Below are 16842 nucleotides of genomic sequence, written 5' to 3' on the forward strand. Positions count from 1 at the left end.
TAAGGATGGACAGTGATGGTCAACTATTTACCATCATAATAAAAACATTGAAGGTGTTATTGATTTCATCATTCTATTTCAGACTTCTGGGGTGAGATTTAATAGGATGAGAGATTTAGAAAGAGAGAGATTTGGTAAGAAATCTCCAGTTTTTTTAAAGCGGCAATCATTTACAATGCAAAACCAGTTTGACTTTAAAGTGTAAATGATTGCGCTTTAAAAAAACTGGAGATTTCCTACCAAATCTCTCACTTTCTGAATCTCTCATCCTATTAAATCTCACCCATTATGTCAATCAGTTATCCAATATTCTATTTAAAGTCAACATTCATTGTAATGTTTAAACCTGAAGAGACTCAACCTAACAAGTCTTCAGAAGGAGTGAACAATAAAGGCTATATACACAGAGCAGTTACATACATTTAAAAGGATTGCTATTTTGCATTAATATCTACCTTGCACATGAAAATGGATATTGGTATAGATCATTTTAAGAGGAATTTAATTTAGTACATTCAAAAACCTGGTGTGGCGACAACAAAATGAAGGCAATACATACAACAAAGGTTCTCAAACTTGGTCCTCAGTAACTCAAACAGTGCACGGTTTCCATGTCTCCTCAGAAACACAATTGATATAATTAGCTCCACTGTGGATCATTTACAGTTTGTCAGTGAGCAATGAGTACACCTAGTGTGCTAGGTGACCTGGAAAATGTGTGCTGTTTGGGGATAGTTTGAGAACCAGCGACATACACAAAAAAAACAAAAAAGGGGGGGGTTTAACAAAACGTAACTTAAAATACCTGGGTAATAAAGCAGTGATGGGGGAGAAGATGCAAATTAAATAAAATAAAGGATTGGCGAGGAGTTTCTGCATAGTCCAATATGGGTTTGAAGGAGGGTTGCATGTAGGACAGGATGAGTTGTAAATTAAAGCCACAGAAAAAAATAGGAGTATGCTGAAGGCCATGGAGGACACATTGATCCAAGTCTGAAAATAAAATATGCAACATTGATTATTGCTATAAATCACACTTATAATGTAAAACTGATCAGTAAGTTGTCCAAAAACTTTGCTCTTACCCAAGTTTTAGTTTCAATTCCCAAGTGCAGCATAATGGTGAATAGAGCACAGGTCACTATTGGAGTGCCCCATGTGAACAAATCAATATCTGAATCGTAGAATGTCTAGTAGATAAAAATAATACATTTTAGTAATAATCGTGTCATAACAACTTTATATAGTAAAACAAAAAAAGATACTTACAAAATATGGGACGAAAAAGCATACAAGACTTTGGTAGAAAGCATCAATCATATTACGCCAGAACATGTGTGGCTTGTACTCCTATAAAGATAATTGACTAAATTAGAAATGTATGAGAATATACATTTCCCCTAAAAAATAAACCTCATAATACAAGCGGTTTCATGACATATTTGGAAGTTAAGGCCCCCATTACTATCCGATTTGGGCACGATTTCACCCGATTCGGATGAATCGGGCCATGAAATTGGCCCAAATCGCATGTTTTGACATCCGCTCCAATCCGATGCGCGGTCCCGTGTGCATCGGATCGGAGTTCGGCAGTCGGACCGGCTGCACATAAGATTTCCTAAATCTTATGTGCAGCCTCCGGGCGGGGGACGCCAGAGCCGGTCAGAGTCAGTGGCGGCAGATGCTGGGGAGCTGCAGGGGGGAAGCCGGGCAGAGTCAGCGGTGGCAGATGCTGGGGAGCTGCAGGGGGGGAGCCGGGCATGGTAAGCTGTCAAATAGGCAGCGGGCGGGGGGGTGCTGGAGAGCCGGGCAGGGGACACAGGCAGCGTGTGGGTGGACGCCGGTGAACCGACGAGGGAGCTGGGCAGGAGGATCGGAGACTCATTCTGCAAGGGAAAAAAAAACCCCATTACAAATGAATAGGCAGCCAGTGATTGGCTGAGAGCTCCCTGCGCTAATTGCTGATCCTCCTGCCCAGCTCCCTCGTCGGTTCACCAGCATCCCCCCGCTCGCTGCCTCCATGTCCCCTGCCTGGCATGCCCCCGCCCGCTGCCTATTTGACAGCTTACCATGCACAGCTCCCCAGTGTCCCTCGCCCTCTGATTCTGCCCGGCTCTCCCCCTGCCCGCATCTCCCACTGCAGCTCCCCGGGAGTTGTATATGATATATGATTATCATATGCAAAACTTTGGCACATCAAGTGCCTAATTATGTGTGACCCCTCCCGGGGAGCTGCCGGCGAAATCAGGTCCGACTTGTCCCTAGGACAAGTTGGGCTAATGTATGGGGGCCCTTAGTGCAACTAATCTGTGTGCATTAGCAAAAACTACCTAACTGATCTGAGATATCAGGTAGATATCAGTTTTTTTTAAAGGGAAATCATTTAAAAGGCATGGAATTGCCCCTTTGAAAAATGTCTGAGTTTGCAAGCATCCCGCACCGCCGCCAAGCGGCAATAAATCCCGCCGATAGGGTCTGATTCCGATGTGTATGCAAACACGATTGTTTACGTACAAATCTGTTGATTGGTGATCTGCACATGTGTAGAACTAGTTCTGTGTGATGGCTATCAGTCACCCCTGAGCCGCAGCAAGTCATTTGGGGAGGTGGGTGGGAGGGGGTGCAGAGCAGCGACCAGGACCAACCTACAAAGTGGGGGCTTGTTACAAATGTTAAACACACGGTCTGAATCTTCAAGAATATCAATCATATCAGAATCCGGTCCATAGTGATATGCATTATTTCACTCTGTTTCCTATTTCGGCAGGTAACAAGACTAAAATCCTTCAAAAAATAAATAAATGAAGAATTGAGCACCCGCCAACATCAATCATCAGTAATGATGCAGTACCCACACAAAAGTAGACTTATTCCAGGAGACTTTAAATTAGCAAAAAATACTATTAGATTGTCATGTGAGTAGAAAACCAGCAAAGCAAATGTATACATTGATGATATGGTTTGCTTTTTTTCTATTTAATTGTGCTATAGAATTCTATTGTTTATTGTATTTCAGTTCTAATACTGTTCAGGCCCATACACACATAGTGATTTTGGGCTATATTCTAAACTATCTGGCCAAAGTAAGCATTGATCACTCTGTGTGTACAGGCATAGTGACTACACTAGATTTTGACTGCATGCAGATCGCCAGTGTTCTCCCCAGAGAACACTGGTCAACACAGATCGCTCAGCACACATCGCTGGTGTATTGCATATACTATGTGTGTACAGAGATTTACTGTGAAATGTTTTCAATGTTTACACTGTACTGCATTCAATGTTGTGGTACCTAATAAATAAAAGTTTAATAAAACATAATAGCTACAGTATGACCAAGAAAGTGTTTATTGAAATGGCAAGAATATATAAAAAATATGTTGGAATAAAATGCAAACACACAGAAATACCCATTAAGATTGCTGTAATATAGGGTGTGCCTTGCTATCACCAGAGAATAACTTCCCACGGGTCTCATCACTGAAAAGGGGGGACCCTCTCCACTTTCAAATGAGAATAACACCGAGTTTGTAGGTATCACAAAAGAGAGGACACATTTTTATGCACTCTCCTCTTTTGCAAATGTAGGAAGTGTTGTTACTAAAGGAGATGTGGTTTAATATTATTGAGCAACTGTATTGATAATGTGGTCAAGACACAAAACCCTACTATAATATTGAAAGTGTTGGTATAGTAGACCTTTGGAAAGGTGGCCATGAAATATCCCAATAAATTATTAGTGTAAAAGGCATTTAAGAAACAAAATCATGGTCGATTTTCCACCATCTCCAGATATTGCTAAGTTACCTCCATTGTTTGTCCACTTCTGTAGAGCTTGGGAACAGCAATCAGCATGTCAGCTGGCAAGTCTTTATCAAGAATTCCAGTAACAAGTTGGGGAATGGATGAGAATAGTAAATTAAAAAAGATCAGATACCACTGATCAATCATTGACGATCCAGAGAATCCACAAAAAAATTGGTACCAAAACAAGAGAGCCACAAACATCTAAATTGAAAACATAAAACAATATTAATTTTCACTAATGCAAAACTAAGAAGCAATCACTACAGCAACTTGATTGCAGTATGCCCTGTTTATAGAAGGCTGCCACATCAATCTATGATTAGTTAACAGACACGGAATGGATTATCCCTTTGAGTGCCAAGTGAATGTGTCAAAACAGGTGTGAAAATTGCCAAGCAAACATTTTTATCCATCATAATGGACTTTAATGTTTACCTTATATAACATTTTTTTTTAGTTTATATAACAAATGTGAGCAACGCTGGAATTTTTTGCTGATGTTTTGAACATCTCTCCCAGAGATGTTGGCACTCAAAGGGTTAATCTTAAATAAATTTTGATTGCATTACAAATAAAACATCACATGAATTTCTCTTTTCTTATGTAAAAAAAAACATACTACAGAATGCCACATTCCATTTTAAAAGATTAGATAATTTATTTGTATTTAAGATCCAAATCAAAACTTTTTTAAAATTTGTGGTTAGGGATAAATACGGATGGCCGGGGGTGGGAATGCCGGAGTTCAGAATACCAATTGCGGCATCCAAAAGGAGAGAAGCCCTACAGGATTGCCCCCCACTAACCCTAACATTCCCTCACCGCAACCAACCCCTAACCCCACACCTTCCCAACTACTGCCAAACCCTAATCCCCTGTATGCCACCCCCTAACTCTCTTCACATACTTATGCTCTGTATCCCAGGAGTCAGGATTCTAGTGCCGGCATTCACATAAATGTTGGGGTTCTGATACTGGTCTCTTGGCGGTTATTGGAATGCAATTGGAGTGTTAGTATTGTGAACGTCGGCATTGCCACCAACGGGATGCTGAACACCTCTCTGCGGCTAAATTGCCAAACAACTACAACCTACCTATTCAATGGTTGCACTCACAAGTTAAAAATATAAACAAGTATGTGATCACTATCATGTGATAGTTGGATGGGAGGTCTCACCAAACTGTGGGTTCTGTTCAGGGCTCCGGAAACCTTTAATCAGAACTCCAGGGCGGGCGGGCGGTGTGGTTTCTCCTCAGTCCCAGGTACAGGTATTATTGTCCAGCCACGGGTACACCTGCTCCACCTGCACCTACACCATAGGTACCCGTGGCTGGACTATAATACCTGTACCTTGGACTGAAGAGAACCCACACCGCCCACACACCCTAGAGTTCTGATTAAAGGTTATGGAGCCCTGAACAGAACCACAGGAGTGGTTGGTGAGACCTCCCATCCAACTCTATCACCGGCTCGTGATCACATGCTTGTTTATATTTTTAACTTGTGATTTGCAAATAGGGGAATAAATGTATTCAATGGTTGCAAAGTGCTGCACTATTCATTTTTCTTTTCTAGACATTGTGATTTATCAAGGAAAACTTGAGGACACATATGGACACTAGATATATGTCCCCACCCTTATTTAAATAGTGTAAGTGCCTGAATTGATATGCATTCCTATTCTCAAGCGCTGACTGCACTGGTATCTCTTTGTTTGCAATTTCCTGTTTAAAAGTTTGGTGTAACTTTTCCAAGTGTGTGCTGCTAAAGATATTAGCGCAACAGTACAAATACCATTGTCTTTTGTTAAGCTTAATAAGTAAGGCATTAGCAAAAATCTGTTTGACAGATTTAGAAAAAAAAAAAAAAGCGACAACAGTTATTGTGGTTTTATTTTGTGAGTACTTTGGGGAACTTAACTAAATGTAAGCATTAAGGCAATATAAAAAAACAGGTCACTTAAGCATGACTCAATATAACCATTTTATTTTGAAATCCAAATTTGGGGATGTAGAAATTTCAAATGCACAAATAAATATTTTATATATAGTTGAATATTCTAATACGGTGTCGCTAGATATCAAGTGCAGTAAAAAAAACAACAGCAACTTTGTTTTTGATCCAGGTGTGAGGGGGTCGCTGTCACTGTTCTACCAATAGTACGCTAAAATGGGTGATCCGGAACAGTGCTGGAAAAAGGGGTGCAGGACTGAGGGTGTTGTACCTGTACTATTACATAATCCATATCAATCAGCACACACGTAAGTAATACTGCATGCATCCCTTATCATTAAACAATGAGTTAAACTTCTTGGAAACGGTCAAGAAAACTTTTCTTCAAAAAAGGAGAACATCTATAAAACAGTTTACTAATATCAAACACATTCTATATGCACAAAAAGATTAAAAAGACGCGTTCTAAATTAAACCACTGCTGAAGGAATCATATCAAGTCTTTAGACGAAAAATAAATGCAGCCAAATTGTGAATGCGCTCATTAACATTATAAAAGGTCACGGTCTGATGATAAGAAAAAAATACAATATATGGCACCCCTTTCATAGCATCAATGTTATCATATTTTAACTTCTACTTACAGCATTTTTGTAGAAGAAATATAACACCATGTTGGCAAGTCGAGAATAACACCATCGGCCATGAACAAGCAGCAGCTTCTCCAAGTACCGAAACCTCGGAACAGCAAAGTCACTGGCCATAACTGCCTGTACGGAGCAGAAAAGTGTTCACAGTGAGAAACGAGTACTGTTTGTTTGCAAGACACCAACACAGGGCCTTATTCTGATCTAAGCTCAGTAGAAATTTGTTCTTAAAATGGGCAAAACCATGTGCACTACAGGTGGGGCAGATGTAACATGTATAGAGAGAGTTAGGTTTGTGTGAGTTATTTTGTTTCTGTGCATGGTAAATACTGACTGCATTATTTTTACACTGCAATTTAGATTTCAGTTTCAGCACACCCCACCCAAATGTAATTCTCTTTGCACAGGTTACATCTGCTCCACCTGCAGTGCACATGGTTTTGCCCATTTTAATAACAAATTTGTACTGAGCTCAGATCAGAATAAGGCCCTCTGTGACAAAACAAAGAATAGTAATCAGTGAGACATATGCATAATTAATAGCTTTTCGTGATTTCTGACTTCTGAATCTGTGGAAACAATTTCTTACATAGCAGGTGAGGCTGAATAAAGACTTGAGTCCATCTAGTTCAACCTATGTTTATAATAGCTTATCCCTTGTTGTATAGTATGTTCTGATATTTTAAAGACAGATTATGTTTCTTATTTGTACCCATGGATGTTTTTAACCAATAAATGTTTATCCAACCTTATTTTAAATGTATTTATTGTGTCTGCCGACACCACTTCTCCAGGAAGAGAGTTCCAAAGTTTGACTGCTCTGACCGTAAAGCAATCTTTTCGTATAGATGAACAAAATCTTTTTTCTTCTAATCTAAACTCGTGCCCTCGTGTCCTAGATTCCTTTCTAGCAGAAAAATTTATATTTTGCAAGAAATCATTTTGCAAGAAATTCTTTCATGACAGACGGATACGCGCTATAATACTATATTTCCAATCTGGCTGGATGGAATGGAAATCTGGTAATGTCTGGGAACAAATTACAATCAACCATTTGCACCTAAAAGCAGTCAAATGGTAGGAAAGTAGTCAAAAACATTTGCATAAATTGATTTAACCAATTTGTCTAAATTACCATTTTTGTCAGATTTCCATGTATACGAGCAAACAGGCAATTGTTATTTGCACCCAGAAATTACCAGATTTTTATTCCCACCAGTTAGATTAGAAAGCTAATCTTATAGTGTGTATCCATAAGCCCTCTGACTTCAACATTGGAAGCTTTCAAATTCTGGGTTATTGGTGCTGTTCAACAGTTTATTTTATTAACATGTTAGGAGGCCTTTCATCAAATTTACAGTTTGCACAGTGTCTGAACACCGGCAGCGTCAGGCAACATGCACAAACTGCACCAAAACAATGCAATGTAAGATCACATGTAATTTAACTGGCAACTAATTATACTAACTTCTAAAACACTGTAGCACAATGTGCAGCAAATATAACTACACTCAAGAAAGAATGGTAGTCTAACTAGCATGAATCATAATTCTTTCCATTACATGCACACATTCACTAGGGTTAGAAAATTAAAACAGACTGCTGCACTCTGGGAAGGTTGTCGTTATTCAATCCTAATATGCATATTTGGTTCCCCTAATGCCACTTTGCTCCTCTCCAATCTGTACTCAACGCTGCAGCTAGACCTCTTCTGACACACAAAATCTGACTCCTCTTTCTGCTAAGAACCCTACTGGCTCCCCTTCCCCAAAGAATCCTGTTCAAATGCATCACTGTCATGTCATGTGACTATCCACAACCCTGTACTGCTTGAAACGGGAAAAGAAAATGCATCCACCACACTATTGCTCTTCAGCTACACTATAGAACGCTTCCTCCCCACACTACTTCAGATGACCTAGAACCATTATATGTACCCACATTAACACCGGTCAACATGAATTTTGAGTCTGGGTTCTGCATGTCTGATTTTTATTTCATCCACATTACTAATTAAAGATACAATAATTTTACCTTAAAAAATGTCCCTATTTGCATACCTTTATTGTATGTAAAAACAAAACAAACTTTTGTCATTAAGTGAAATTAATTTTATTTACTTTTTTCCTAAAACAAACAACTACTATAACAGAATATATTAAAAAAAAGTTTAGAAATTCATATTCTATTCAATTCGCAGTACCTGGTGCTGGACCCTCTCCCCTTCATGCTGGAAGTCAGCTCAGCAGCAGAGCAGGCAGCGGTGCTCCCCTCCCCTTCTAACTGAATAGCGGCGGCACAGGCACTGGCGCCCGACCCCCCACTCTCCCTCTCCTGCTGGAAGTCAGCAGCAGCGCGGGAAGTGGTGCCCCCCTCCTAAGTGACCAGCAGCACAGCGGGCACCAGTGCCTGACCCCCCCTCCTACTGGAAGTCGGCGGTGCCCGCCCCCTCTCAGACCTGACTGATAGCTTGGCAGGTTCAGTGCAGCCTGTAGACACCAGTGCTATTGTTGGCCTCCCTATACTGTATGCTGGTTCTATACAAGGTCTAGTCACCAGGTGCGTGGCAGCCAGTGGTCTGGTGTGGGAGTCAGCGGTGCATAGCAGCCAGAGTGAATTGTGGCTGAAGAAATTTGGGAGCCTGTCCCTACTTTCATAAACCGGCTTCCCTGCAGCTGCCTCTCAGTAGCCGGCACTGAGATATGGGTGTGTTATGGTGCCCATACACATACATGGTACGTTTTGTACTGTGCAAGGCAATGCGTGCTCCTGTGTATCCCATGGTACAAAAAGTATGTGCAGCACATAATTTTTGAACTAGATTACATCGCATCTAGTTCATAACGCACGCTGCTATAGTACATCTCATGCATTTTAAACTAGATACAATGTAATCTAAATAAAAACGCACGGTGTGCATCACACCGTGAATAAGCACCTTTAGCATGTCTGGCTCCTACACTTTTATCCTGGCTCCTAGATTTAAAAAAAACAGTGGTTCCCAAACTGTGCCTAGGCACCCTGGGGTGCCTCAGGACACATGCAGGGGTGCCTTGGGTTGGTGGACCAGGATCAATTCATATTATTTATGGTTAATGTACCAGGCAAGACCAGTGCTTGTGGCTGCCAATCATAACATGTGGACAAACAGGAGCAAATCCTGTCCCTCACCAGATAATTGTGACATATAAACACAATGCACTTAATTTAATATTTTTTTTGGAATTTCTCGATAAGCATTTGGCCTAGGGGTGACTTGAAAATATTTTGATGCTCTAGGGCGCCGTGATTCAAAAAAGTTTGGGAACCCCTGCTGTAAGTCATTGCTTTAATAAGTGCGATTAAAGAGAAAGATTACATTTGTCATCTGAAGTCTTAATTTTGAACTGGCTTAAAATAGACATACAAAGATGAATCCAAAAATATACTGGTAGGCTACTTGGCTCCCAACAAAATTAACTCTAGAATGTCTGTGCGTGTGTGTGTACATGTGGTTGGAAATATAGATTGTAAGCTCCACTGGGGCAGGGACTGATGTGACTGTTCAACTATACTCTGTACAGCGCTGCGGAATATGTATGCGCTATATAAGAAACTGTAAATAAATAATAAAGAATTCTATAGTGATTTAAAGAGTAAATGAGAGTATACTGTATGTTCCAGACAGACGTTTTCATTGCCAGCATGAGATCCCCCACCCCCAAAACAATATAATGTCATCTGCAATATGTCGCACAGATGTAAACAGTGCAGTATCACGCTAATGCCCCGCTTGCAGAATACGCTGTATGTTTAAGGGAAAGAAGCAGATGTCATTTTTCCACTGTGCAATCAGATGTTACATGTCCTGTAATGTGTATAATGGCACACAGTTAGAAGCCAGTTTGATCTGCAGAGTTTAGGATTTGCTCTGGTAGATTTTTACAAAGTATAACCAAGTTTAAAGAGAGGTTAAATCAATTTGCTACATATTTACAACAGAAAACACATTTTTTAAATTTACTCCATTTTGAAGAACAATGTAAAATAAATGGTTTTCAGAATCTATGCAGCAAGTCTAAAGTGTTATCAAGGTAAAACAGAAATATCTGTGGCAGTAATGTATGGATAATGCATGAGTCAGTGCTCAGTACAGGTCCCTCTTTCTGAACGAACAGCTTTATCAGTGTGACAAAAAAAAGCCTCACAAAAGAGACACAAAGTTGATATGAAGGTGATGCTCTAACACAATGTTTCTCTACAGTGGCGTCACTATGTGCACTGTATATAACCACACTGGGTATGGTAGGGATGCCACTGGTGCTAAAGTACCTAAGAGATTTCATACAGAGGGGAGTTCATCTTATTCTGGGTCAGTAATAATCACACTCGCTTCCAAAGACATAAATCCTAAATACATGTAGGGGACACTTAGGGGTTGAAGTTGAGAACCACTGCTTCAACATAATACTAATCTGCTGTAATGAACTTTAAGTCTCATTTTCACTCTCTAATCATGATTCAAATTGAATATTTCAGAGACCTTTCAAGATTGTATTGTTTAAGCACTCCCAATACACCAAAAAACTTCACATTACTAGCCCACAGAAATATGATAAAGTAAGTATTATTGTGGAAAAACTTTAAACAGAGAATTAATCTTGAGCTCTAGGGGTTTAAACCATTTTCCTAGTAAGTGATAGGTCTACTTAATATACTGTTATATTGGCCACCTGAACTGCAAAACTAATTACATTATTTTGAATTTGTGCCAGTTTAAGAATCCTGTAACACCGAGTCATTTTCATGCAGAACTAATAGTCGTGTGAAAAGTTTCATAAAGACACGAATAACCCACCTGCATTCCTTCCTGGCCAGAGATTCCGATCCCGACATCGGCCACCTGAATCATGCTGACATCATTTGTTCCATCACCTTCAAAAGAGGTTAACGAACACATTTAGGTGTTTGGCAAAACATGTCATTGTACCAACACTGGCCCGTGCCATCACCTATGCAGATTTAATAAATCAATTTCCTACTTATTCAGTATTATAAATGACAATTGAGCTGCATGTACTGTGCGGTGTTACCTAATAGAGCTAGCTGACCAAAGCAACTTTCCTGCTTTAGTTAACAGATAAAACTGCAAGCAAAGACCCTCTTTGTCAACATATGTGTATTACTTAAACAATATAACTTACCTATTGCTAAGGTCATAGATTTCAGCTTGTCTCGAACAAGCTTAACCACCATGCTCTTTTGAAGGGGCGTTGATCGACAGCAGAGCACAGATCGACATTGCCGTGCCAGTGCAATAAATTTATCTGCTTGGGTTGTGTCTAGTGCAAAAGCTAATGTTTTCCCATCGATCACAAGTCCAAGACTCTGATGCCTTGTTGACGAAGACAGTTGGGACTTATTACGTCTAAAATCAACAGCAACGTTTCCAGCAGATTGTTTCTTTAGCTCATCTGAAGTCTTGGACTGTACATAGCGCAAACACTGGTCAAGTAAAGCAGCACAGGCTTCCTAGGATGGAACAAAAAAGAAAAAAAAAGTGTTGGTCAACACATATCAAAGCATATAGAATTATATACGGCAGTGGTTCTTAACCACAGTTCTCCAAAATCATACAGTCAAGTCCTAATCCAGGTCTTCCAAGGATAGGTGAGGGAGGACAGAAACATCCATTGGATCAGACTGGAGCAGGAATGTTTGGTGGATTTCTTTATTCATGCACAGATGAGTTACTTTAAGCAGCCCGCTTCCACAGGCAAATACTCAAAAACGTGGCCTATTAAGATTAACCAAAGGTTGGGGATGAGGACCCCTGATTTAAGGTAAAAACAGGCAACTCTGTCACTGCTACAAGCGCAACGTCAGGAGCTTGCCTACTAATTGATAAAGCACCCAAACAATTATATGTACAGATTTATTGGTTGCAGAAATAAAAGTAATTAGTTTAATTTTTATTTCCATTTCTGTAACCTAATATTTTGGTAATTAGCAGTTTAATTTCTTTTCTTTGAGTTCATCTGAGGGACACTTCTTACGACACAGGTTAGGGAGGATTGAAGAGCCAGCACATAATGAGTTAACTTTTAAGTGTATTTAAGCTCCTTCCCTCCAACCCATTCCTCAGTTTAAACTTAAAAAGCTTTAAGGATAGTTCAAGAAACAAAGGACAGAATTGCTTTCTTCTCTTATTCCCAACCAACCAGGTTAGGACTGAAGCATCCTCTGGATGAACTACGTTACTGGTAAGTACCAAAGAATCTTGTTTGTTTTCTCTTTCCTTTGTGTGGGGGACATTTCTTACCAAGGGGATGTACAAAAGCTTCCTCTAGGGTAGGGTGTGTTCAGTCTTATTGAACAACTATGCTTCACATCGAAGAAAAACCTGGTAAAAGTATGAACTGATGTCCTGTCATTGTTCTACACATCTGTTCAGTGGTAACTGTATGCCATGGTGCCCTTAGAGCACTTACCGAGCGAGAGGTTGTGAAAACTAACTGAAAATTTGGAAAGACAACCCATATTTGAAACATTCTATAAATCTTTTCCTTTTAAATGTACATAAGTTCTTCATCTGGTCAGAAAGTCAGAGTTCTTCCTATGCATAAAATCTAAATGGCCTTAATCTGCCCTTTGGGCCTTATTAAGACCTGTTTGCTAGGCTGCACATACTCACAGCCTAGTGAACAGGTAAATACCGCCCTCTCACTAGCATGATTTCTCTTCCTTCCGCTAATAAAAATCTGTTAAGACTTGACTTTTATTTTGTCCGGAGATGGACTAATTAGTCATGTGACTTCAGCCGCCAACCTCGAGCAGGCATCGAACTGCCACCATGGGTACGCCCAGTGTTTTCATGGAAGCACTAAACGTTTTTTGGGCACGCCTATGAAGTGCTGGGTGTACCCCCACTCCTCCCTTCCTAGGGCAAACGGGCCGCTAATGTGAAGTTCGCCGAAGCCATTCGCTCTTGGGGTTTGCGCATGCACAATCCCCTGAACATCTTGGATAGGGACGAATTTGGCCCGTAATGAATGGGTCCGAATTGGCTCCTTTGTCTCAAGCAACAGTAAACACACATTATCAATTCTGGACCTGGAAATAAACATAGAAAGCAACATCTTGACAACAAACACACACATAATTAAAACATACAAAAGTACTATTCAGGGAAACACATAAAAAGGATGCGGCCCGATGCATTGGAATTGGGTGAAATTGGTCAAAATCACATAAGTGTATGGCCAGCTTTACTTTGCAGCATAAAACTGTTGCACAGTATTGTACAGGTTTATTTTTTTTTTTTTTACAAGACATATTTATCAGGCTTAACAACTCTAATCAGTGGCATCATAATAAAAATACACTGTAAATCTGGCAACTTTATGCGTAATGAATTACACTGCACTGTCTGGATAACCTTTTACATGGCATGTAAAAATGCTATACAGCAGATAGGAGTAGATGAGCAAGAGGATAAGTTACAGTCTGATAAGTGCTCTACAGTGAGGTAAGTAAAATGACCCGCTAAAGGCCAATTTATTTATTTCTGCTAATGGCAATATGGTTAACATGTCACTGATTTGGAATGGCAGCGGAGACCTCAAGAACAGCAACCACTTTGCGTTCACATTGATCAGTCTTTATTGGCCTCAGATGAGACATCCTCATGGTGAATCTTATGACTGGTATTAAAGTTGGCTTTATCAATGCTTGCAGTTTAACATTCAAACCTTAGAGCTGACAAAGCATCAACTATACACACAATCCCAAGTGAGACATTTGAAAAGCAAGGCCAATAATCCATAACCAAAAGCTTTATTTAAAGCTAAGCCTCAATGCTTTATATATCTGCACAGACTTCCGATTAGAATTCTATGTCTAAACTGCAGACACTGAGAAAATGTTTACAAAGCTCATATTGTCCTGAAAAATAGGTGTTAATCGCAATTTCCTTTTGGTATATTCACCATTTTTAAGAACTAAAAAGTCAGCTTTCAATATACAAATTCCCGCATTGCATCCTTGTTCTATTTTCAAGTTGACAAACCTGTTAAACTCACAAGTGTTGTATTTTTAAAAAATTGTAAAAACTCTTTCTTTCTGCTTTCTATAAGTAATTGTGGGGGGAGACCAACTTTTGGGGTTGAATGGAATGCTGCCAGTGTTCGGCGACAGTGTGGGATGCCAGCCAAACAAAGACATTTTTTTCTAAGGGGCAACGCATGGTTTGTAAGTTTTGCCTTGTAATTAATTGCCCCTTTAAAAAAAAAGTCTGCATTTGGCTGTCATCCTGCACTGCCGCCGAACTCGGGTGGCATTACATTCCACTCTTGGTGTACACTACACAAGAATGCCCAAGTCCCATATATTCTCCATTACACAGAACTCAATAAAGCGAGGAGAAAGTTTAGAGAGACAAATAATTAAATTATAATATGTATGGTTCAAACTGCTAATATTAAACTTGATATTTCTCAGTTTTCCAGAAAAATCAATTCCTGTACTCAATAATACATTTCTAACACTTACATGGCAATATCATTTTGTGCTTTGAAATAGACATTGCTAGCATTCCATAAAGAAAATTGAAAACTCTGGTGTTCTAAGATATGATGCCTCAGCGGTTTGCTTTAATGTAAAGATATGTTAAATGGACATCATCAGATTTGCGTCTCAGCCACTGTGCACGTTACGAGAAAGGATGACAGCACAAGCAGGCAAAAATGTGCTTCTTAAAAATGAACTGCAAGAAATGGGCACTCCACCAACTGTTAATGCTAGAGAGTAATTAGCAATTTCTATGCATGATCTTTAAGCACATAGAACATAGATCACATTTTGCAGTTATTCAGCATTCATTGCTTTGAGTTCTTGGACTGTAAACTGTTGAGATGGCAAGTAATAAGATCAGTAATTAATTAGGAAGGAAATTAGCTTTTATTGATGACTGACACGACTCCTACTTCAGCTTTATTGCTACTTATATGCTTTGTGTTAAAGGGGATGTCATACTTCGGACATCTGCCTTCTCTAATGGTGCTCCCACATCAACATGCACCCTACGATTACTTTACCCTTCATTCAGTCTCTTTGGGCCTTATTTTGGTTCATTCTTTCTGACAAAATCGTTCTTAGATGGACAAAACCATGTGCACTGCAGGGGGGGGGGGGGGGGCAGATGTAACATGTGCAGAGAGAATTAGATTTGGGTGAGTCATTTTGTTTTTGTGCAGGGAAAATACTGACTGCTTTATTTTTACACTGCAATATAGATCTCACTTTGAAGTAAAACCCCACCCAAATCTAATTCTCTCTGCACAAGTAACATCTGCCCCACCTGCAGTGCACATGGTTTTGCCCATCTAAGAAGGATTTTGTCAGAAAGAATGAACCAAAATAAGGCCTTTTAAGACATGAAGCCCTGAGCAGAGTTTTTTTTTTCCCTACAACACATCTATTCCACGACAAATCTTTTATAATTAGCAGCTAGCAGTACACTTTTGTTTTTTTCTTGATCATAAAAACTGCATTTGTTTCTACAGTACACGGATGGTCAAATATTCTAAGTAACATGGTAACACTCTGGGTAGAGGAAAATTATAATGTTGTCTATTTACAGCGCTTGCTGTCTAGAACACCTTCTCATCCCTTATAAAATGTGATTGATATTTTATGCAGAAGTAAATTAAAATTACACTATAGATCACTTTATGACAAAATCCTAATTATCTTGCCATACTATACCTATCCAGGTTTTAAGTGGTGTCCTAAAGCAGAAATGCAAACATTAATAATAAAATATACACATACATATATATACTCTATGAGTTGAAGTACCACCACTGACCACTAGAGGCCACTCAATGGACCAAATTACTCGTTTGTGTGCTTAAAGAGGTCATAACAAAAAGGGAAAGCAATTTTTGCAGTGGCACTGATCTATTTCAAATTTGCTGGATATGGAGAGTTGGAAGCTGCAGAGACAGAAATTGGAGGTAGGAGCAGATAGGGACTGGGGGTTGTGTGGACACTTAGTGGGCTAAAAACAGTCACAGCTCAAAGTGAAAGTACATTGCAGAAGCAATCATTTTGATGGGCTTTTAACTAGTGTAAACATTAGCCTTATATCAAATTGAGCAGATGTACTGTATTGTGCACTATGGGCAACTCCATGGCGAGTTCTAGAATCCATTGTAGTTGTAGCTTTAAACCCTCAGAACATCAGTCTAGAGTGATCTATTCAACTTCCTATTGGCACCTTATATTCAATTTTTTCTCTGTATCTGGTTTTGTGTGCAAGTTCATTTTGCCTATATAAAAATACAACTATGTGGCCACTCCATTTGGTTATCCATATGTAGTGGACATTCAAATAAGAAAATACAAGAAGAAAACAAAAACAAGATGTATTTTTTTGAATTGTAGGAGCAGCAA

General features: G+C 39.5%; 1 protein-coding gene across 2 annotated transcripts in view; it reads right to left on the minus strand.

Annotated features, from left to right (window-relative positions):
- The window catches only part of ATP10A (ATPase phospholipid transporting 10A (putative)), a 142504-nt gene that overhangs the window by 2567 nt on the left and 123095 nt on the right, over positions 1-16842 (minus strand). Inside the window, exons 14-20 of one of the 2 annotated variants that reach the window (XM_083168568.1) lie at positions 11592-11919; positions 11246-11322; positions 6406-6531; positions 3808-4008; positions 1270-1350; positions 1086-1190; positions 806-993 (exon numbers count right to left, since the gene is read on the minus strand). In XM_083168568.1, the coding sequence (XP_083024694.1) occupies positions 806-993; positions 1086-1190; positions 1270-1350; positions 3808-4008; positions 6406-6531; positions 11246-11322; positions 11592-11919 (1106 nt within the window). The remainder of the gene's footprint in view (positions 1-805; positions 994-1085; positions 1191-1269; positions 1351-3807; positions 4009-6405; positions 6532-11245; positions 11323-11591; positions 11920-16842) is intronic. The other variant, XM_083168569.1, reaches the window with a different exon arrangement.

This window comes from Crinia signifera, chromosome 2, assembly GCF_055691185.1.
Source record: "Crinia signifera chromosome 2, ASM5569118v1, whole genome shotgun sequence".
In the NCBI taxonomy this organism is placed as follows: Eukaryota; Metazoa; Chordata; class Amphibia; order Anura; family Myobatrachidae; genus Crinia; species Crinia signifera.